The sequence below is a fragment of the Pongo pygmaeus genome, chromosome 1, assembly GCF_028885625.2.
Source record: "Pongo pygmaeus isolate AG05252 chromosome 1, NHGRI_mPonPyg2-v2.0_pri, whole genome shotgun sequence".
Lineage (NCBI taxonomy): Eukaryota > Metazoa > Chordata > Mammalia > Primates > Hominidae > Pongo > Pongo pygmaeus.
In genome coordinates this window covers 41,724,900-41,746,717 of record NC_072373.2, presented here as the reverse complement: position 1 = coordinate 41,746,717, position 21,818 = coordinate 41,724,900, and the positions used below count along the sequence as shown (strand labels likewise).

General features: G+C 40.8%; 1 protein-coding gene and 1 long non-coding RNA gene across 2 annotated transcripts in view; one reads left to right on the top strand and one right to left on the bottom strand.

Moving 5' to 3' along the window:
- The window catches only part of CR1L (complement C3b/C4b receptor 1 like), a 74,033-nt gene that overhangs the window by 48,536 nt on the left and 3,679 nt on the right, over nt 1-21,818 (top strand). The window contains exons 6-11 of the mRNA XM_054473028.1: nt 932-1,108; nt 1,200-1,302; nt 2,633-2,718; nt 4,973-5,072; nt 11,598-11,683; nt 21,150-21,377. Coding sequence (XP_054329003.1) covers nt 932-1,108; nt 1,200-1,302; nt 2,633-2,718; nt 4,973-5,072; nt 11,598-11,683; nt 21,150-21,377 — 780 coding nt within the window. The remainder of the gene's footprint in view (nt 1-931; nt 1,109-1,199; nt 1,303-2,632; nt 2,719-4,972; nt 5,073-11,597; nt 11,684-21,149; nt 21,378-21,818) is intronic.
- LOC134740374 (uncharacterized) overlaps nt 8,322-21,818 on the bottom strand; it is a 39,322-nt gene continuing 25,825 nt past the window's right edge. The window contains exon 2 of the long non-coding RNA XR_010127804.1: nt 8,322-11,045. This is a non-coding gene — a long non-coding RNA (uncharacterized LOC134740374). The remainder of the gene's footprint in view (nt 11,046-21,818) is intronic.

The following is a 21,818-nucleotide window of genomic DNA, read 5'->3' as shown; positions in this document are numbered from 1 at the left end:
CCTTGAAAATGGACATTACAGCATCAGAGTATTTACAAACTCCTCAAAGAAGTCATTTTTCTAGTCCAATCCCCCATTTGATGCTAGAGAAAGCTGAAGTCCAGAAAAGGGAACTGATCTGCTCAAAGCCAAACTGAAATTATTTTTTCCATTTTATAATAGTTTTATGTAATTTAGTTGAGACCCAAATGTGTTGTGACTTCCTGAGTTCAGATCAACTGTATTAAGAGAGAGCCAGCACTGCCCTTACAATATGTTGTGTGAAATATACACTCTCATTATGGTGACAGTAGGTCTTTTATATTTTGTTCGACAGTTGCCCACCTTCTTACTAGAGTGAAATGAATGACTAGGCAGCACCTTGCTACATAGCATGAAGAGAGGAGACCCATAGTTCTTTACCACCCTATGTCAGGCAGCCGCTGAGAGAAGACTTGAAAGGAGATGAGAATAGATGTATGTTTGTTGCACCAGTGTGATAGGTGATGGAGGGATCTATTAGATGAGACATGGGCAGGGGCACTCCTTTATGGCCTAAAATGCAAGAGTAAATTGGTGATGCCTTTCTAGAAAGGAAGTATGAAGATATAAAAATCCATCATTCCTCCCAGTTTTGTACTGGGCGAACAGTAATTGGAAGCATTCTAGAAGGAACTGTCCATTGTGAAATCTTAGTTGCATACTTTAGATGAAAAACAATGAATTGGGGACACCTCTGTTTTAGTCACAGTTGTGCCATGTGTCAGTTCTATGACTGATGGCAAGACGTCTTCCTCGCCCTGTGTATTTAGTTTGTTATCAATGTAATAAGGCTCTTATTCTACCTTTTTTATTACATATAGATTTCTAATTATTATTCCCTTGGCCAGTTTAACAGTGAGAAAAAAGTTATTTTCACACAATTAGCAGTGCTTTTTTTCTCTCTCCCCAGTATGTCAGCCGCCTCCAGATGTCCTGCATGGTGAGCGTACCCAAAGGAACAAGGATAACTTTTCACCCGGGGAGGAAGTGTACTACAGCTGTGAGCCCGGCTATGACCTCAGAGGGTCTACGTATCTGCACTGCACACCCCAGGGAGACTGGAGCCCTGAAGCCCCCAGATGTGAAGGTGACTAGACTCTTATCTGACTTGGTATTTTCAGCTTGTGTCTTTATTCTCCACATGCCAGTTATTTCTGTTCGTTTTTCTTTTTTTCCAGTGAAATCCTGTGATGACTTCATGGGCCAACTTCCTAATGGCCGTGTGCTATTTCCAGTAAATCTCCAGCTTGGAGCAAAAGTGGATTTTGTTTGTGATGAAGGGTAAGTATGAGCTTGCCTGACCTGCTGGACATTGAAATTGGGGTTAGGAATTAGTCCAAAAAGGGGAGATTTGATGTGGCTTAAAAAAAGAAAGACAGACAGACAGACACACACACACACACACACACACACACAAAATCAGAAAGATGAACTTTTGAAAGTATATATAGGAAGAAAGGAAAGACACATATGGAACTAATAACATGAGATATGAAGAGGACACTGGGCCATATATTAACTGGCAAATTCAAAGACAAGTATAATTACTTGTTATTAATATATAGGTAACACAGTAAGTTTAAAAAATCCTATTTTCAAAATTTTAGAATTTCAAAACAGCAAATAGAATATGAGTAATTTAGAGAGTCCCAGAAGAAATTGCAAGTAACAAAAAACTTATTCTAAAGAGCTAGGATCATTTAAGAATCATTTCAGTAAATTCTTTAAACTATCAATAATGAAATATGTAATAGGACTGAAAGTGTAAAAATCAGCATTTTAAAAAAATCCAGTCATATATCATCTGGCTAGTCATGGGCTCTGGGCTCTGAGCTGCGGCCCTGATGGCTGCTGTTAATATTACCAGCAAGGTCATTACCTTGTTTATGTCCATCTAGTGCTCTTCACGGGGTGCACATCTCTACACGGGAGCTGACCAGCATGGGCAACAAAGCACCTGATCCCAAAATGTAACACAGAATCTTGGCAGCCTCCAAATGCCAGCACCCAGTAAGAGTTAGGAGGGCATCGGGGCCCAACAGACATTGAGAATTTTCAACAATTGCATACAAAAATTATGTCCTCTCTTCTTTCCTTTTTCCCCTAGAATATTCACGCTTACTCTTCAGCAGCCCAAACTGCCCTTTTGAGCCTTCTTCACGCCATCACAGATGTGGAGATGAAAGGACAATCTCTGTTCTCTTGCCAGCTATTTCCCACTTTTCCACTCCAAACTGGAAGCTGTTTTACTTGCTGTTCCAGGGTCAGAGTTAGGAAGGCATTGCATTAGAAGACTGGGTTTCTAATAATGACAATGAGTAATCAGTGAAACTCCAAGCCTGGGTCCTGGGTCAAGGAGATGGTGGCTATTTTGTGACCACCTTTTTCAATTCAAGCAGGACTATCATGTGACCAAGTTACTGCATTTTTTCATTCTATATTGCTCCCTTGTGGAGGCTGTGATTGTTCCAGAATAATGTAGCCTCTGTACCTCTGTCACCTCCTGGCCTCAGGTCCTCAAAATCCTGAGACTGGGGCTGGGCCTTAGATTGTGAACTAGGTGTCCTCTTGGCTGAAACAGCTCACTATTCACTCCTATTTTCTTCTTTAGGTTTCAATTAAAAGGCAGCTCTGCTAGTTACTGTGTTTTGGCTGGAATGGAAAGCCTTTGGAATAGCAGTGTTCCAGTGTGTGAACGTGAGTAATAGGAGTAACATTTCAGGCCAATCTCTCCCCTTCATCTGTTCCGTATTTGACCCATGACCTCCCCTAATGTGGTTCTTCGATTTTCTAATCTGAATTATTGATCTGAAAATTGCTTATTTTAATAATGTTTGGTTGTGAATCAATGTGTACATCACCTGTCTTTGCAACCATCTGATCTGTCTCTGTCATTTTGTATTCTATGTTCTATTGCGATAAATCCTATGGTAGTGTGCTTCTAGGTCAGGAGAGATTAGATAATGTGAAGTTTTAACAATTTGCTTTCTTTCTCTACTTCTTTTCTTTCTTCTCTTCTTTCCTTCCTTCAGTTCTTTTTTCCCTTCCTCTCTCCCTCTCTCCTTCCTTCCTTCCTTCTTTTTCATTTTGTTCTCCAATCAATGTACAGTCTACAATTTGTGTATATATTTGATAATATGCAAGTATTAAACATGCCTTTATTTAATCAATTATTTATTGATCACATACTTTGTGCCTCTGTTCATCTAGATACTGGAGTTATAGCAATGAACAAGATGAGTGAAGTCCCTGTCCCCATGTTGTTTTTACTCAGGTGGGGAGAAGGACAAGGAAAAAAATAAACAAATTAAATGCTACGGATAATAGATCAAAGCAATGAAGAATGAGGGAAAAGCGGGGAGTAACATTAGACAGGGCGAGCAGTTTGAGACTCCATAAATTCTCAAAACATGTACCTAAATAATTTATGCTGAGAGAGTCATAAATAATAAGTCATTTTTTAAAAATGAGCCTCATATATTCAATAATCAGTAGACTACTGATTTCTCCTAGTCTACCCATTTATAATTTCCCCAATAGAAGATAGAACTTTGCTTCATTTCTTGATCCTAAAGATTGGAAAACATGTTTCTTTAGAAAACCATGAAATTTTACTAAAATGTTTATGTTCTTAGAAATATACTTGGACATCTTACAGTGCTTTTTAGAGTAAAATTTTGTAAGAACATAACTTATATAGAGATTCTTGCTGTCTAAGAAATCCAGTGCTCCTTGAAGCAGCATGACAAATGTCTGTTCTACTATCATGCACAAAAGCTCATTGACTGGACTACTCAAGCTCTCTCTTATTTTTCATAACTCTGGTAGTTAAAATAGCTTCTTCCAAATTCCAGTTCTAATGAAAAATGACAATTAGAAATGAGGAAGAGACTATTATAAACAAATCAGTAGATGCTAGAAAGGAGTAACAACTTGAAACCTGACCCAGAAAGTAAAAAGAGAAAATAAATCCTCAACAGACCTTGACATTTTCAAAAGCAAAGCAATCTGAATCCATTTGGAGTTTTTTATAATGGCCTGCATATGTTTCAATTCACTGTGACAGGGCTATTGTTATCACTGAGATTGATGATCAATATCAGTAAGTAATCAGTGAAAGTTTTCACCTATTTAAGATGATTAGCACACATATATACATTTGAGAAATATTTCCCAAGAACGTAGGCTCCTTCCTCAGCACTGTGTCCCCAGGATCCTGATGAGTGGCTGACTCAGGATAAGTGCTCAATTAATAAATATTGACTAAATGAATGAGTAACCCTTTAAAATGGTTATTTTTCTTCTTCAAGTGTTTTGCTACTTCATTAAAGTTGTAAAATAAGTAAACTTGCTTGGATCTTTCCCATGTCTGCAAAAGCTTCTTATTGAATTTTTTCAATTGTGGGATAAGAGAAACCTTTTTTCAAAAGCGTTCAGATAGGTGGATGTAAGAATTTTTCTTGTAGGTCGTCTTTGATTATTGCTTGAAATGCTCACTTCATGAGAATGTTTCAAGGAATATTTGTAGAGAAAATCTTCATTCCCTATGGGAAAGTAAATAATAAATGACTCTATATCCGGAAATAAAAATTGTGTAGGAAGACAAATTCTGTTTGAATAACTAGGTGGGAAGAAATCCTTTGAAAACTTTGAAATATATTGGTAGTAAATAATGCCATAAATGACTTTTACATTTTTATAAGGGATGCAAGGTCTCTACACAGATCTAAATCTAGATCTAGATAGATCTGGAGGGAAGGTCTTTTTGAAAGTGGGGCTTAGTAGGTGGCTGATCCTGAGGCGCTCTGATGAGTTTTCTCAAGGTGGCAAAATCTGTGGAACTATCAGAACTGTGTGTTTTCTTCAGGAAGCTACATGCAGGTTGAGACCTTACATACTGAAGAGAGTTCAGATTACTCTACCTGGCTCCAAAATACTTTCTTTCCCATAGGTAAATCATGTGAAACTCCTCCAGATCCAGTGAATGGCATGGTGCATGTGATCACAGACATCCAGGTTGGATCCAGAATCAACTATTCTTGTATTACAGGGTGAGTTGGCAGCAACATCTCTTGGTTCCAGAGTTCCAGCACAGCAATACTACCTTCTAGCCACATCTCAGGAAGGAAACTAGGCTATTGCCACCTGCTCTTGAGAGGCTTGAACACAGGTGTTAACTCCTGATTGAAATGAACAAAGACAGGAGAAGATTAGGGGAAAAATCTGTATCCTTGCTGGAAACCAGGGCAGTGCACATATAAAGAGTATGCCGTTCACTGGATGGGAAGGAAAAAAAATTAGGAGTGTAGTAGTCAAAGCACACAAACAACCCTAAACCAGAGTAGACATTGCTGGAAGAAAGGGAAGGGCATGTAGCAGCTGTGTGAGAGAACAAATCTTAATGATAACAGCATGATCGCTTGCTAGGGCTGCCATCAAAAAGTACAGGCCTTCCTCATTTTATTGTACTTCACAGATGTTATGCTTTTTACAAATTGAAGGCTTGTGGCAACGCTGCGATAAACATGTTCATCGGCATCATTTATCCAACAGTGTGTGTTGACTTCGTGTCTCTGTGTAGCATTTTGGTTATTTTCACAATATCCCAAATTTTTCATTATTGTCATGTCTGTGATACTGATCTGTCATCAGTGATCTTTGATGTTACTATTGTCATTGTTTGGGGTCCCTACGAACTGCACCCATATAAGACAGAAAACTTAATAAACGTGCATGCTTTGATGGCTCCATGGACAAGACATTCCCCTTCTCTCTCCCTCTCTTCAGGACTCCCTAATCCCTGAGACACAATAATACTACAATTAGGCCAATTAATAGCCCTACAAAGGCCTTTAAATGTTGACATGAAGGGAGGAGTCATGCATCTCTTACTTTAAATCAAAAGCTAGAGATGGTTAAGCTTAGTGAGGAAGATATGTTGAAAGCCAAGATAGGCCAAAAGCCAGGCCTCGTGTGCCAAACAGCTAGCAAGTTGTAAAGGCAAAGCAAAAGTACTTGAAGGAAACTTAAAGTGCTATTCCAGTGAACACATGAATGATAAGAAGGTGAAACAGCCTTATTGCTGATATGGAAGAAATTTTAGTGGTCTAGATACAAGATCAAACTAGACATATTTCCTTAAGCTAAAGCCTAATCCTGAGCAAGGCCCTAACTCTCTTCAATTCTGTGAAGGCTGACAGAAGTGAGGAAGCTGCAGAGAAAAAGCTGGAAGAAGCCGGGCACGGTGGCTCATGCCTGTAATCCCAGCACTTTGGGAGGCAGAGGCAGGTGGATCACCTGAGGTCAGGAGTTCAAGACCAGCCTGACAAATATGATGAAACCTCATACCTACTGAAAATGCAAAAATTAACGAGGCATTGTGGTGGGTTGCCTGTAGTTCCAGCTACTCGGGAGTCTGAGGCATGAGAATAACTTGAACCCAGGAGGCAGAGGTTGCAGTGAGCCGAGATTGTGCCACTGCACTCCAGGTTGGGTGGTTCCTGAGGTTTAAGGAAAGAAGTCATCTCCATATCATAAAGGTGCAAGGTGAAGCAACAAGTGCTGATATAGAAGCTACAGCAAGTTGTCCTGATGGCCTAACTAAGATCATTGATGAAGATGTTAAAATAAATAGGAGATTCTCCATGTAGACAAAACAGCCATCTATTGGACTTTCATAGCTAGAGAGGAGAAGCCAATGCCTGGGTTCAAAGCTTCAAAGGATAGGCTGACTTTTTAGGAGCTAATCCCGTTGGTGAGTTTGAGTTGAAGCCAATGCTCACTGACCATTCTAAAAGTCCTAGGGCCCTTAAGAATTATGCTAAATGTACCTTGCCTGTGTCTATAAATGGAACAACAAAGTCTGATGACAGAGGTATGTTTGCAGCATGGTTTACTGAATATTTTAAGCTCACTGTTGAGATCTAGTGCTCAGAAAAACAGATTCCTTTCAAAATGTTACATACAGCTCATTGACTTTGTATCTAATCAGGCAAGAGCTCTGATGGAGATGGACAAGGAGATGAATGTAGTTTTCCTGCCTGCTGACAACAGCAGCCATTCTGCAGCCCATGGCTGAGGAGTAATTTTGACTTTGAAGTTTTAGTATTTAAGAAATATATTTTGTGCCAGGCACGGTGTAATCCCAGCACATTGGGAGACCAAGGTGGGTGGATCATGAGGTCAGGAGTTCAAGACCAGCCTGGCCAACATATTGAAACCCCGTCTCTATTAAAAACACCAAAATTAGCCAGCATGGCAGAACATGCCTGTAGTCCCAACTACTCGGGAGGCTGAGGCAGGAGAATCACTTGAACCCAGGAGGTGAAGGTTCCAGTGAGCTGAGATTGTGCCACTGCACTCCAGCTTGGGCAATAGAGTGAGACTTTGACTCAATAAAAAGAAAAGAAAAGGAAAAAAAATACATTTTGTAAGGCTATAGTTCCCACAGACAGTAATTCCTCTGATGGATCTAAACAAAGTAAGTTGAAAACTGCAGGAAAGAATTAATCATTCTACATACTGTTAAGAACATTCATGATTCATGGAAAGAGGTTAAAATATCAACATTAACAGGAGTTTGGTAGAAGTTGATTCCGACCCTCATGGATGACTTTGAGAGGTTCAAGACTTCAGCGGAGGAAATAACTGCAGATGTGATAGAAGTAGCAAGAACACTACAATTAGAAGCAGAGCCTAAAGATGTGACTGTATTGCTACAATATCATGATCAAACTTGAACAGATGATCAAACTTGAACAGAAGAGGAGTTACTTCTTATGGATGAGCAGAGAAAGTAGTTTTTTTGAGGTGGAGTCTCTTCCTGGTGAAGATGTCATGAGCATTGTTAAAATGACCACAAATTTAGAATATTACATAAACTAAGTTGATAAAGCAGCAGCAGTATCTGGGAGGATTGACTCCAGTTTTGAAAGCAGTTCAGAGGGTAAAATGTTATCAAACAGCATTGCATGCTACAGCAAAATCTTTTGTGAAAGGAAGAGTCAATGTGGCCAATTTTATTGATGTCTTATATTAAGAAATAGCCACAGCCACCCCAGCCTTCAGCAACCACCACCCTGATCAGTCAGCAGCCATCAACTTTGAGGCAAGACCCTCCACCAGCAAAAAGATTATGACTTATTGAAGGTCAGATAATCTTTAGCATTTCTTATCAATAAACCTTTTTTTAAAGTATGACCTTTTTTTGACATAATTCTATTTCACAATTAATAGACTATAGTATAGTACAAACACAACTTTTAGACTCACTGAAAAATCAAAAAATTCATATGACTTGGTTTGTTGTGATATTTGTTTTATTGTGGTGTCCTGGAACTGAACCTGCAATATCTTTGAGGAATGTCTGTAACACAAAATGGGTAGCTTAATACAACAGAAGTTTTTGGAGTTCCGTTCTAGAGACTGGAAGTCCAAAATCAAGGTGTTGGGAGGGCCATGCTCCCTCTGAATCCTGTAGGGTAGGATCCTTCATTGCATCTTCCAGCTTCTGGAGCCCCAGGCCTTCCTTGGTGTGTGGCAGCAGAACTCCAGTTTCTTCTGTTGCTGTCCTCAGATGGCCATCTTCCCTCTGGGTCTGTGTCCTCATATGCTGTTCTCCTCTCTGTTCATGTCTGTGTCCAAAGTTTTCTCTTTTTATAAGGACACCAGGCATATTGGATTAGGGCCTACCTTAATGACCTCATCTTAACTGGATTGCATCTGCAAAGATTGTATTTCCAAATAAGATCACATCCACAGGGACTGGGGGTTAAGACTTCAACATATTTGGGGGAGACACAATTCAACCTATAACAGAGCCCCTTTGAAAATGTTAAGCGTCAGGTGCTCACAGCGCACGGTCCAGCTGTTGGTGCTCACCCTTGCTCAGCACACAGTGGAGGCTCTGCCTCAATCTCTCTCTTCACGGGAACAGCTAAGCCAGGTAGTGAGTAGGGGCTACGTTTGTGCCACCGCAACAAACACAGAAAGGAAGCTTGTGGTGTCCAGCATATTTGCCAGCCTAGGCTTCAGAGACCATAGCACCTAGAATCTGACAAAATAAAATTGGAATAAATCCAAAGTCCTCTTTTCTTTTTTGAGCATTTTTAAAAATACAATTGATAAATTTTCTAACTGTTCCTTTCTCATCTTGCATTGCGGAATAAGTGTGAACCTCTCTGCGGCATGAGGCAGAAAACCATTGAGCTTATGACAAAAAACCGGAAATACATGTAAAAGAGACCAATTTTTAAAAATCAGGAGACATTTTACAAAAGAGATTTACTGCCAGGAAACCAGGAGAACTTTCAGAACACTCTCTTTTTCATATTTTTAACAAGATTCAGTTGTACAAATAATTCTGTGAAACTAGCCATGAAGTTTGCACATGAATGAATATATGTAGTCAGTGTGTTTATATATTTCATTTCATATATGTGTCATATATATGTATGTGTGTGTGTATATATAAAACACTGAATATTGCAGAAAATTAAAGCAAAGAGTAAGAAGAGTTAACCAAATTTTCCCTGAATGCAGTGGGAAAAGATGAAAAGGAGAAGACAGGTGGGCACAGTGGCTCACACCTGTAATCCCAACACTGAGAGGCCGAAGCAAGACGATCATGTGACCCCAGGACCTCGAGACCAGCCTGGGCAATAAGGCAAAACCCCATCTCTACAAAAAAGTATAAAAATTAGCTGGGCGTGGTGATGTGTGCCTGTAGTCACAGCTATACAGGAGACTGAGGTGAGAGGATCACCTCAGCCCGAGAGGCTGAGGCTTCAGTGAGTTGTGATGGCACCCCTGCACTCCAGCCTGGATGACAGAATGAGACCTTGTCTAAAAAAAAGAAAAAGAGAAGACATATGTAAGACAGTGTTAGGATTCAAAATATGTACAAAAAAAATTCCAGAAGGGTAAGCAAATAAGCGCATACCTAGCCATCACTAGGGAAATTTCTGTGTTTCAGGGATAGAGAAAAAAACTCAGATTCCAGAAATAAAACATGAAAATGTAATACCCGCAAAAGAAATGAGTTTACTGGCACCACATTGATTCTACACAACACTAACTTGTAGAATTTCTATTGAGCCAAGCTAATATTCACACCTAGAAGCTCCAGGTACACATTAAAGAATAAGCAAAGACACAAAAATTGTACCATTTAAGTATGTTTCCCAGGCAATTCATCAGCAAATTTTTAAAAAGGAGAATGATGAATTCCAAAAGAAATCTCAATGAGATAGAAAAGTGGTAAAAACAAACAACAACAACAAAAAACCATAAACACAAAAACTGGCAATGTAATCATAATTTGGTAATAATCTCTGTGAAGTCACAGAATATATCAATAGAAGTTGAAAATGTGAGAAAGCAGGAAAAGGTAGGCTAGACTTACAGAAAAGATGAGTAGACTGACTATACAGAATTTGAGAAAATAGGTTTAAATATATGTATCAAGTGTATATATCTACAATATACATGCACATATATAAAATTAAATTCCTAATTGGAAAAAATATTAATTTCCAAATTATTAGAATAACTAAAACAGCTGAATCTATCTGTTCCATATAGTAAGGGAAGGGAAGGAAAAAGAATAGCAAGGAATGCATTTGTCTCTGTCATCGGAAATAAGCCCCCTCATGTTTGGGTCAGGTCATTTTATTCATTGCTTTCTCCTCATCCTCATCATGGGACATCGTGAAATCATGAAAAAGGTAGTGAAAGAATGATGACAAGGCCGAGCACAGTGCCTCATGCCTGTAGCCCCAGCACTTTGGGAGGCCGAGGTGGGAGGGTCACCTCAGATCAGGAGTTCAAGACCAGTCTGGCCAACATGATGAAACCCCATCTCTACTAAAAATACAAAAATTAGCTGGGCATGTTGGCGCATGCCTGTAATCCCAGCCACTCAGGAGGATGAGTCAGGAGAATTGCTTGAACTCGGGAGGCAGAGGTTGCAGTGAGCAGATATTGCACCATTGCACTCCAGCCTGAGCGACAGAGCCAGATTCCATCTAAAAAAACAAACAAACAAACAAAGCAAATCAAATATATAATTTATTTCAATCCATTTGGTTTAATCTTCTTGTCAAAAAACCAAGTCTACTAGACAGGATCAAAAGCAACAAATCTTGTATTTATAAAAACATGCCTCAAGTTAAATGGCATACTATTACACACACACACACACACACAGACACACACACACACACACACATTAAGGGAATACGCAAACAAAAAGTGGCAGAAATAATATGAGAAAAGACAGAACTTAAAGAAATTGTCAAACAGGTCTACAAAATAATTGTTTTATTTTGGTGCCAGGTACAGTCCACAATGAAGCCAAGATATTAAGAAGTAAAGTGGACCAGGAGAAGTTAGAGCAGAAATATCTCTTTTCAATAGTGAGAGCAGAAAAAGAAGTAGAAAAGCTGGAAACAATAGGTAAAGTTTAGGATAGGCCTTAGACTCCTATATTGTAATCCCTCTGGTTTGCCACATATGCATGCTGTCAGGAAGTTGATGAGGTATGTACAGCACAATTATTTTCCGTTTTTTGCGTTTAGGCACCGACTCATTGGTCACTCATCTGCTGAATGTATCATCTCAGGCAATACTGCCCTTTGGAGCACGAAGCCGCCAATTTGTCAACGTGAGTTGAAATCTCTTTCCCCATTCACCCCACCATTTAATCCTAGAGTTGTCCTCCTAGAATTACAAAGAATGAATCTCATCCCTCTTGCAAATGGTATCCTTCTGATATTTGAAGAATCTAGTCATATCCTTAAAATGGCTCACAGCATTCCAAACTTTCACCTTCACCTAGAAATGCTTTTTTTCTTATCTCAAGGTGTAATTTATTTTAAACTAGTCTTTAGCTCATTTAAATAGCCCCCAATTTCATCCTCTGTTGGGTGAACACCTCCCAGTTTGAAGAGCATTTTCTTTAGTGAAGTCAACAAATACAAAGTCAGTGAAAGAAACCCTATATCTGGCCGGGCGCGGTGGCTCACGCCTGTAATCCCAGCACTTTGGGAGGCTGAGGCGGGCGGATCACGAGGTCAGGAGATTGAGACCATCCTGGCTAACACAATGAAACCCCGTCTCTACTAAAAATACAAAAAAAAAAATTAGCCGGGCATGGTGGCGGGCGCCTGTAGTCCCAGCTACTCGGGAGGCTGAGGCAGGAGAATGGCGTGAACCCGGGAGGCGGAGCTTGCAGTGAGCCGAGATCGCGCCACTGCACTCCAGCCTGGGCGACAGAGCAAGACTCCGTCTCAAAAAAAAAAAGAAACCCTATATCCTCTCTGCAAGCTCTTAGTATCACATCAGATATTCAAGCCATGCAGCTCTTTCTTCCTTCTTATTCTTTGTCTAAACAGGATCATGCCATCTTCCCTGTGAGTTGTTTGAAAGATGAGCTTTCTACATTTTGGGGAGCAAAGAGGAATGAGCAATTGCAAGCTAACAAGGAATATAAAATGTGTATAATCCTGGGTTTAGTGATGGTGTGAGGAAATCAGCAATTTCAAACCCACCTGGTGGGAGAATAAGTGGGAACAAACTTTGTAGAAGGCCAATATACTGGCTGGGCACTGCCCTACAGTAGAGTAGGACACAGTATTCAGTTCTTCCAAGATCAGATGAGATTGGGTGCATTCGGGGTGGTATGGCTGTAGATCAGTATCCAGTTATTTGTATTACTTCTTAATCTGTAAGTATTGTGTTTATTATATGTAATATTGTATATTTGTGCTTGCTTTGTCTTTATTAGTTCTGCCAGAGCTTTTTTTATTATTTAATAAAGATGTTATACTGGGCCAGGTGTGGTGGCTCACACCTGTAATTCCAGCACTTTGGGAGGCCTAGGTGAGCAGATGGCTTGAGCCCAGGAGGTCGAGACCAGCCTGTACAACATGGTGAAACCCTGTCTCTACAAAAAATACAAAAATTAAATGGGCATACTGGCACACTCCTGTAGTCCCAACTACTCAGGAGACTGAGAGGTGGGAGGATTGCTTGAGCCAGAGAGGTCGAGGCTGCAATGAGCCATGATCGTGCCACTGCACTCTAGCCCGGGCAGCAGAGCAAGACCTTGTCTCAAAAAAAAATGCTATGCTGTATGCTTTATTATATTAATATCCAATAGAATAAAGACACATGCCTTCTATATAGACAGAACTAAATTAATAATGGTGAGATAACATAGTTAAATTCTCATTTAGCAGGAGAAATATAAATGTGTACTATAGGCCAGGCACAGTGGCTCACACCTATAATTCCAGTACATTGGGAGGCCCAAGGTAGGTGGATCACTTGAGGTCAGGAGTTCGAGACCAGCCTGGCCAACATGGTGCTACCCCATCTCTACTAGAAATACAGAAGTTAGCTGAGCGTTGTAGTGCATGTCTGTAATACCAGCTACTTGGGAGGCTGCAGCAGAAGAATCATTTGAGGCCAGGAAAGGGAGGTTGCAGTGAGCCAAGATCATGCCACTGCACTCCAACCTGGGCAACAGAGACTCTGTCTCAAAAAAAAAAAAAAAGGAAAAAAAAATGCACTATAATAATATATGGACACATTTAGCAAAGTAATGTTAACTACGAAGAGCAGAACTCACAATATTATAAAATTGTAAGAATATATCTGTACATTAGTAAATATTAGATGAGAATGATATTGTGAATATTTACTTCCGGTAATTTGGGATTTCAAAAAAGCTATTAGCATAATTTACAATAAAGTATAATTTTAAGAAACCATGCCGGGCACGATGGCTCACGCCTGTAATCTCAGCATTTGGAAGGCAGAGGCAGGTGGATTGCTTGAGGCCAGGAGTTCAAGACCAGCATAGCCAACATGACCAAACCCCAACTCTACTAAAAATACCAAAATAAACCAGACACGGTGGTGCATGCCTGTAATCCCAGCTACTTGGGAGGTTGAGTGGGGAGGACTGCTTGACCTCGGAAGTTGAGATTGCAGTGAGCCATGATCGTGCCACTGCACTCCAGCCTGGGTGACAGAGCAAGACTCTGTTCCAAGGTTTTGTTTTGGTTAACTTGCTGTCTCTTTTCCCAGGAATTCCTTGTGGGCTACCCCCCAACATCACTAATGGAGATTTCATTAGCACCGACAGAGAGTATTTTCACTATGGATCAGTGGTGACCTACCGCTGCAATCTTGGAAGCAGAGGGAGAAAGGTGTTTGAGCTCATGGGTGAGCCCTCCATATACTGCACCAGCAAAGATGATCAAGTGGGCGTCTGGAGTGGCCCAGCCCCTCAGTGCATTATACCTAACAAATGCATGCCTCCAAATGTGGAAAATGGAATATTGGTATCTGACAACAGAAGCTTATTTTCCTTACATGAAGTTGTGGAGTTTAGGTGTCAGCCTGGCTTTGTCATGAAAGGACTCCCCCGTGTGAAGTGCCGGGCCCTGAACAAATGGGAGCCGGAGCTACCAAGCTGCTCCAGGGGTGAGTCTGACTGAGGCCTAGAAGGGCCCTGCCAGTGACATGCATTGCTGTTGGATCAGGAAATGAGTATTTGTTCAGGGGGAGGGATGTATGGTGAGGAGGGTGGGAAAGTAAGTTTTGGGGGAAGAAGCATGAAATTAAGAATCTGGGGTGTGCATGCACCCATGCATATGTGTCTTCATTTTGAAAAGCAAGACCTTAATTAGCCAAGAAAAATGGCATTTTGGACTCATCTATTAATCAATTCTCAGGGCAAAGTACCAGCTGTAATCTCTCTCAATTATATTGAAAAATTATATGGACTTTATGGTCAGCTGTGCCCTAAGCACTTTATATACATTATCTCATTTATTATTTATAACAACACTGGCTTATTTAAGGGCTTGTGTTTTTGATGGCTCATCTTGTCTACTGATGCCACAATAGCTGGCTTAGCAGCGGAGTGGGAGGTGTTATGGCTGATACATAGGGACAGAGAAAGAGCTTACAATTCTTCCACCAACCCATGTTAGCCTTGTGCAACCACTGAGCTGGGAAGACAAACAGATAAAGGGATATAAAGACGGATGTATTAAGGTAGGAGATGGGCAGGGCTTGTGTTCTGGTCAGAATCCTGCTAACCAAAACAGAATCTGGCCTAGACAGGATGAAGTGAAAAAACAGCAGCAACAGGCAGATGGCGATGAAAGCAATCACTAGCTGCCCTCATATTCCCATCAGCACCATGACAGTTTACAAATGCCATGGCAACGACCTGGAAGTTACCACCCCTTTCCAGGAAAGTTCTAAATAACACGCCCCTCAATTTGCATGGATATGCCCCTTAACTTACCTGTAATTGGCTGGGCATGGTGGCCCATGCCTGTAATCCCAGCACTTTGGGAGGCCAAGATGGGCAGATCACCTGAGGTCAGGAGTTCGAGACCAGCCTGGCCAACATGGTGAAACCCTGTCTTTACTAAAAATACAAAAATTATCTGGGTGAGGTGGCTCACGCCTGAAATCTCATGAGGCTGAGGCAGGAGAATCACTTGAACCTGGGACACGGAGGTTGCAGTGAGCTAAGAACACACGACTGTGCTCCAGCCTGGATGACAGAGTGAGATATCACCTCAAAAAAAAAAAACAAAACAAAACAAAAAAAACACACAAAAAACAAGAAACAAAAATAATTTACATGTAATTGAAGTGGGTTTACAGGAGTATAAATACAGTTGCCTGCCAGGAGCCCATATGTTGCTGACTCTGGGCACACTGCCTGTGAGTTAGCCCTGCTCTGCAAGGGGCAGTACCTTTCTAAAAGATTGCTGTCTAGCACCACTGGCTCATCTGTGAATTCTGTCCTGGGTGAGGCAAGAACCCTTCCAGAGTAAGCCCCAATTTAGGGGCATGCCTGTCCCAAAACAGTATGACTGTACTTTAGTCATTGGTGTGCAATCAGAGAAATTGGGGGAAATCTGTAAAACAGACTTGGTCTCAGGTGACAGTCTCATTACCTGAATAACAATGGTACAAATTGGGATTACCTCCCTAGGAAATATGTAGATGGAGAATCCACCAATACTAATAACTCCACATTGGATATCCAGAGCTAGGAGAAAATACTTCATGCCCTGTAGATTTACAGGTGAATTTGGGGCCATGTGCTAGGGAGAATTGGGTTCTATTTCTCTACCTTTTACTAACTATGAGGCCTTCAGCAGGCATAGGATATAGCACAAGAAATTCCCCCATAACTAACAAGTACTCTGGAACTGTCCTTTCCACAGTGTGTCAGCCACCTCCAGAAATCCTGCATGGTGAGCATACCCTAAGCCATCAGGACAACTTTTCACCTGGGCAGGAAGTGTTCTACAGCTGTGAGCCCTGCTATGACCTCAGAGGGGCTGCGTCTTTGCACTGCATGCCCCAGGGAGACTGGAGCCCTGAAGCCCCCAGATGTGCAGGCGCCTCAACTCTCTGGCTTCCAGATTGCTCTCTTTCCCCCTCACATGGAGGTCTTACTCCTGTTGTTTTATTTTTTCTTCTAGTGAAATCCTGTGATGACATCCTGGGCCAACTCCCTCATGGCCGTGTGCTGTTTCCACTTAATCTCCAGCTTGGGGCAAAGGTGTCCTTTGTTTGCGATGAAGGGTGAGTGTGACCCAGCGTTGAGACCAAGGACTCAGTGTGGAGAATCACTCTCTTGAGATCAGGGGTTAATCCAAATAAGGAGCTGACCTAGTAGATAAGAAGTACCCAGAGAGATTAATTTATGGAAGGGTAGTTTTGAAATAAGGGTAGGGACTAAGTGGCACCACCTTCAGAAGACAATGAAAAAATGGCACATACAACTCAATGTCAGATACAAACCTAAATACAGTCACTGATCTTGGGTACACAGTTGGAACTTGAAATGAATGGGTACATATTTATTTGGAGGCAAAAGAACATAATTTTATAAAATGTATGCTAGAAAAAAAAGATGAATGAGATGAAAATTGTTTGCCTCATAATAAGGCAAAGTTTGTTTTAGGAAACTTAAAACCAATCAATAGTGGAATCTGTAATAGTGTATGGATAACTATGTGTTAACCCAATTACATATCTTCATGTCAAGAATGGCCAGTGTAATTGTTTTGACACAAGATTTTTCTCAGCCACTTTGCCAGCTGGTGACCTCTGGCCAGAAACACCCCTGCCCAGGCCTTGCTCTACCCAGGATCAACGCAGGAGACACCTCATCTACTTGGCCCACCCAGGCCGTGCCAGGCTTGTGCTCTGATGCAGATCCCGTGGCTGCTGCGACTACATGCTCAGTCTCTGGGAGGGGGTGTATGAGTGAGCAAGTGTGGGTTCCCGCTGGCTGTGCCAAGCACTGGCACAGGAGCGGGCTCCGTGCAAGGCTTGCGGCTGGACCAGGCGTGTCACACTGAAGGGAAAGTGTTGGTGCCCAAACAGGGGTCCCCATGACCCCGAAGCCCAGAGGGGGTGTAACAGCATGCTAATAGCTCTTAGCATTTGATAATGCCTGCAGCCCAACAGATGGCGGTGTGTTAACAACTCTGTCAGTTCCATCGCCCCGCTCAGGCCTGCATTTCCAAGGCTGACTTGGCCTGCATCTCCAGGGCTGACTGGACCTGCTGGTGCTTCCTGTTGCATGGAATAATTGCCCTCCCCTAGGAGACGGCAAAGAGCCACTGTATTACAGCCTTCTTCCTACCTGCATTTGGTGGGTCCTGAGTTCTTGTCCTACATCCAAGAAGAACAAGCTTATGCTGACAATAGAAGGGTTAGGAGGGTGGAGAAGAGTTTTATTGAGTGACGAAACAGCTTCTCAGCGGAGAAGAGACACAAGGGTGGACCCTAGATGAAGTCAGGGGGTCATTCTCTCAGTGTGGCTGGTTCTGGAGCTTTTATGGACTCAAGAATTGGAAGTGTGTGTGAATTGGTTGGTGAATATGCAAAAAAGGCTAAAACAAAGCCACCACTCAAAGTTGGGCACAACAATGCAAAAAACCAATTAGGGAAGAGCAGGTATATGTGAAATAGATGAAGAGTGGGGATCAATCAGAGGAAAGCACAACCAATGGGAAGAGAGGTTCTCAAGCCAGTCCATGGATTTACTTGGAACTTGTAGCTAGGCTTTAAACTGTCTTCAGCTTGAAGGTCGGGTTTCACCGGGATCCGCCCCATCTGCCTATGATTTGTCTGCCTCCTGCTTCTACAACTGTCAAGTGGTATTATTAGTTGTTTATGTGTATCCATTATTCTTGGTGGTACAGTATGAGTTTGGGGGGATAACTAGATTGAGCAATTAAGGAGTTATTTTTAATAATTTCCAAGGATTCTTTGGCATTTACAAAGTCCACCACCTAATAATGATTTCCAATTTCAGAACGATTTTAGATTTCAGAAGGGAAGCAGTACTCAATAGTAAGTTGGGCATTTCAGGGTGGCAAAGACTCCTCCCCCGACCCTTCTTTTTTTCTTAGAGCATGTGGTTCAGCATGCTTCTGTGAGCCTGTTTCTGGCCCGTTACATTTGGAGTAGCAAGAAGAACAGATATTCCTGGCTTTGCTTACCAAATCAAGAGCTGTTCTGCCTCATGACCCACTAATGAGAATAAGTGGGATGTCAGAGAGCCATCAGTGAAAGATGACACCTGAAGGTTATAGCTCTTGTGCCCATGGAGAAGTCTGGTTCTGTGTTCATGCCTTCTGTAGGTGATGCTAGACTATGAAGTTTATATGGCACTTCAGCTCTGATTGCTTTGCCAGTCACAGGGTACCATGGTTCTTTAGAATAAATTGGCCTTTGAGTTTCTGTCAGCTACTGAAGAATTCAGATCCCTAATGAACTAAGACTTTTAGCTAGACCTGAACCTAAAACCCAAATGGTAGTCAAGGAGGAAATGGTAGTGAGAAAGCTGAGCATCTATTAGTGAAGAAATCAAGGGAGAGATGGGAATTGCCCACACATTTGCTACCACTTTTTTTTTACTTTAGGTTCCGATTAAAAGGCAGGTCTGCTAGTCATTGTGTCTTGGCTGGAATGAAAGCCCTTTGGAATAGCAGTGTTCCAGTGTGTGAACGTGAGTAGAAAGAACTATGTAGTTTGGATAGCTCTCCTTATTTTTGTTTTCCAGTGTGTTTTACTGCATGGAATCACTTGTTGTCTGGATCTTTACTTAGCAAAATTACTGATAAAAATACTTCTTTGTTGGAAGAATTTCAAGAAGGGTCTTGTAGGACTTCTCTGACATTTGTTACTAATCTGTAAATCACTTAGTTTAATGACAGTGTTTAATTTTGTGGGGAATGTGTGGCAAGAAACTAGACGACATAAAGGTGCAGCACGTTTTAGTTAGTCATTTATTTTTAGTTTTCTTATAAGGAGTAATCTTTCTTAAATGTTTTTTTCTTTTTTGAGACAGTTACCCAGGACAGAATGCAGTGGTGCAATCACAGCTCACTGCAGTTTCAATGGCCTGGGCTCTAGTGACCCTCCCACTTCAGCCTCCCAGTAGTTGGGACTACAGGTGCATGCCACCACATCTGGCTAATTTTTTATTTTTTGTAGAGATGGAGTTTTGCCATATTGCCCAGGCTGGTCTCAAACTCCTGGGCTCAAGCTATCCTCCCACCTTGGCCTCCAAAAGTGTTAGGATTACAAGTGTGAGCCACCATGCCCAGCCAAATTTTTATGTTCTTTTATCCCCTCACATATCACAAACAATTTAGTCAGCTTGTTTTTTAGCCTGCAGTATTTAATGACATAGGGCTTCCCAAGTGCTAGGACTTTCCATGTGTAGAAAAAGCAATGAAGAGTAAAAGAATAGTGAAGTCACCTCCCTACTTTCCTGGAGTATATTTTCTTGTTGGGAAGAAGACTAAAAACAATACAATAAGTAAACAAAATTCTAAAAATTATAATATATAAAATGGTAGTGAAATAGGGATGTTATGGAGAAAATAAAAGAGTTATATGATAAATTAGCATGGTGGAAGGAGCTGGGATGATGAATCAGTGTCTGAAAGGATGAGGTGTCCTAAGTTTCCAAACCATCCACTTAAATAAAATATACCAAAATTCAGAAAGAATTCAGAAACTCTTAGATAAAAGTACATGTTTGACATACCAAGACATTACTGATTTACCCTATTCTGTCTATTAAAGCAAGGCATGAATTTTTTAAACCTTTTTTTCTTATTGGAAAATGTTTACTTTAATTTGCATTGTGTTAAAATAACTTACAGAAATCAATTTGGATATTTAATGGTGAGTATTATGGTGAAGAACATTCAATACCTGAGGAAACTCAAGTATCCAACAAACTCAACCTTACAGAGACACATGGAGCTGAAAATAAATATATAAATAAACTTAGGAAAAACACAAACAAGTAAAATTCAAGCATGGAAGTCAATCATTGTTTGATGTACTAAGTCTTTTATATACACATAATTCTGATAAACTTGGGCATCTCTTCCTAAATTCATATCAAATTAGAAGCATCAGTGCTTTTAGGGAAGGAACTGTTCTAAACAGACTAAAAGAAGGAAGAAATGATGGCTAATAATTTGGAAGAAAGAAAAAAAGGCTCTTCGGCACCAATTAATCTGGGTAAAAAGAGCCTTACCAATGTAGTCTGGTGATACCATTGGAAATTTGGTATTGGTACTGATGATAACGGTCTTGAATCACCAAGAAACATTTACATTGCTAAAGATGATAGTTCATGATTATTAAAGTTCATGGATTTCCTTGGAACTTATGGTCTCTGATGGCCAAAATTTTGTCTGTCTTGAACCTCATTGTCAACCCAGGAATCTTACTATGCCTGATTTAAAGTAGACAACCAAATGGGTGTTTGTAAAAAAATAAAAAAAAAATTACTTTCCAAATTCATTATGAACGTAGCTACCTGGATGGTCCAAAAACACTGTCTTTGGGCTTTTGCAATAAACTGTAATTTAGGTCTCACATCAGTTAGTTGCCTCTCAACAAAAGCCTTACAGATTTAAATTCCATCCACCTTAGTTATAGTCTTTCTAAAAGAAAAAAAATTACATTCATAGCACAGTCACAGGTCACTAATATTTCAGTCATCTTAAGTGAAACTCTAATAGAACTTAAAGCTCTTGTTTTCTTTCTAGAAATCTTTTGTCCAAATCCTCCAGCTATCCTTAATGGGAGACACACAAGAACTCCCCTTGGAGATATTCCCTATGGAAAAGTAATATCTTACACATGTGACCCCCACCCAGACAGAGGGATGACCTTCAACCTCATTGGGGAGAGCACCATCCGCTGCACAAGTGATCCTCAAGGGAATGGGGTTTGGAGCAGCCCTGCCCCTCGCTGTGAACTTTCTGTTCCTGCTGGTTAGTATCTGTTTCCACATATCCTAAATGGGTTCAGAATATGTAGGTGAGAACCTCCATATTTCTATAGTGACAGTCATTTTTGCTTGTGAAAATGGCTTTGCTATAACTGTCAGAGACAGAACTACCTCCCAAGTAAATGACAAATGGGTTCTAGTAGGCACACTGTGTCTCAATTGTTGGTATTCTGATGGCCGTTGGGGTGAGGAGGGTGGGATGGTAAGTAGAGAAGAGAGTGGACAGTGAAGAGAATTGGTGAGGTCCAGATTTTGTAAAGAATATTTTCAAAGTACTGAAAACAAATGCTTTAAAAATACTCTTTTATTCCACCTCTACTACGAGTTGTTTTTATCCTGGATAGATAGATGTGCTGCGCAAAAAGTACATCATGATGTAATTTACTTCAGAACTGATAACGCTATAAAAGTAATTTAAGAAATT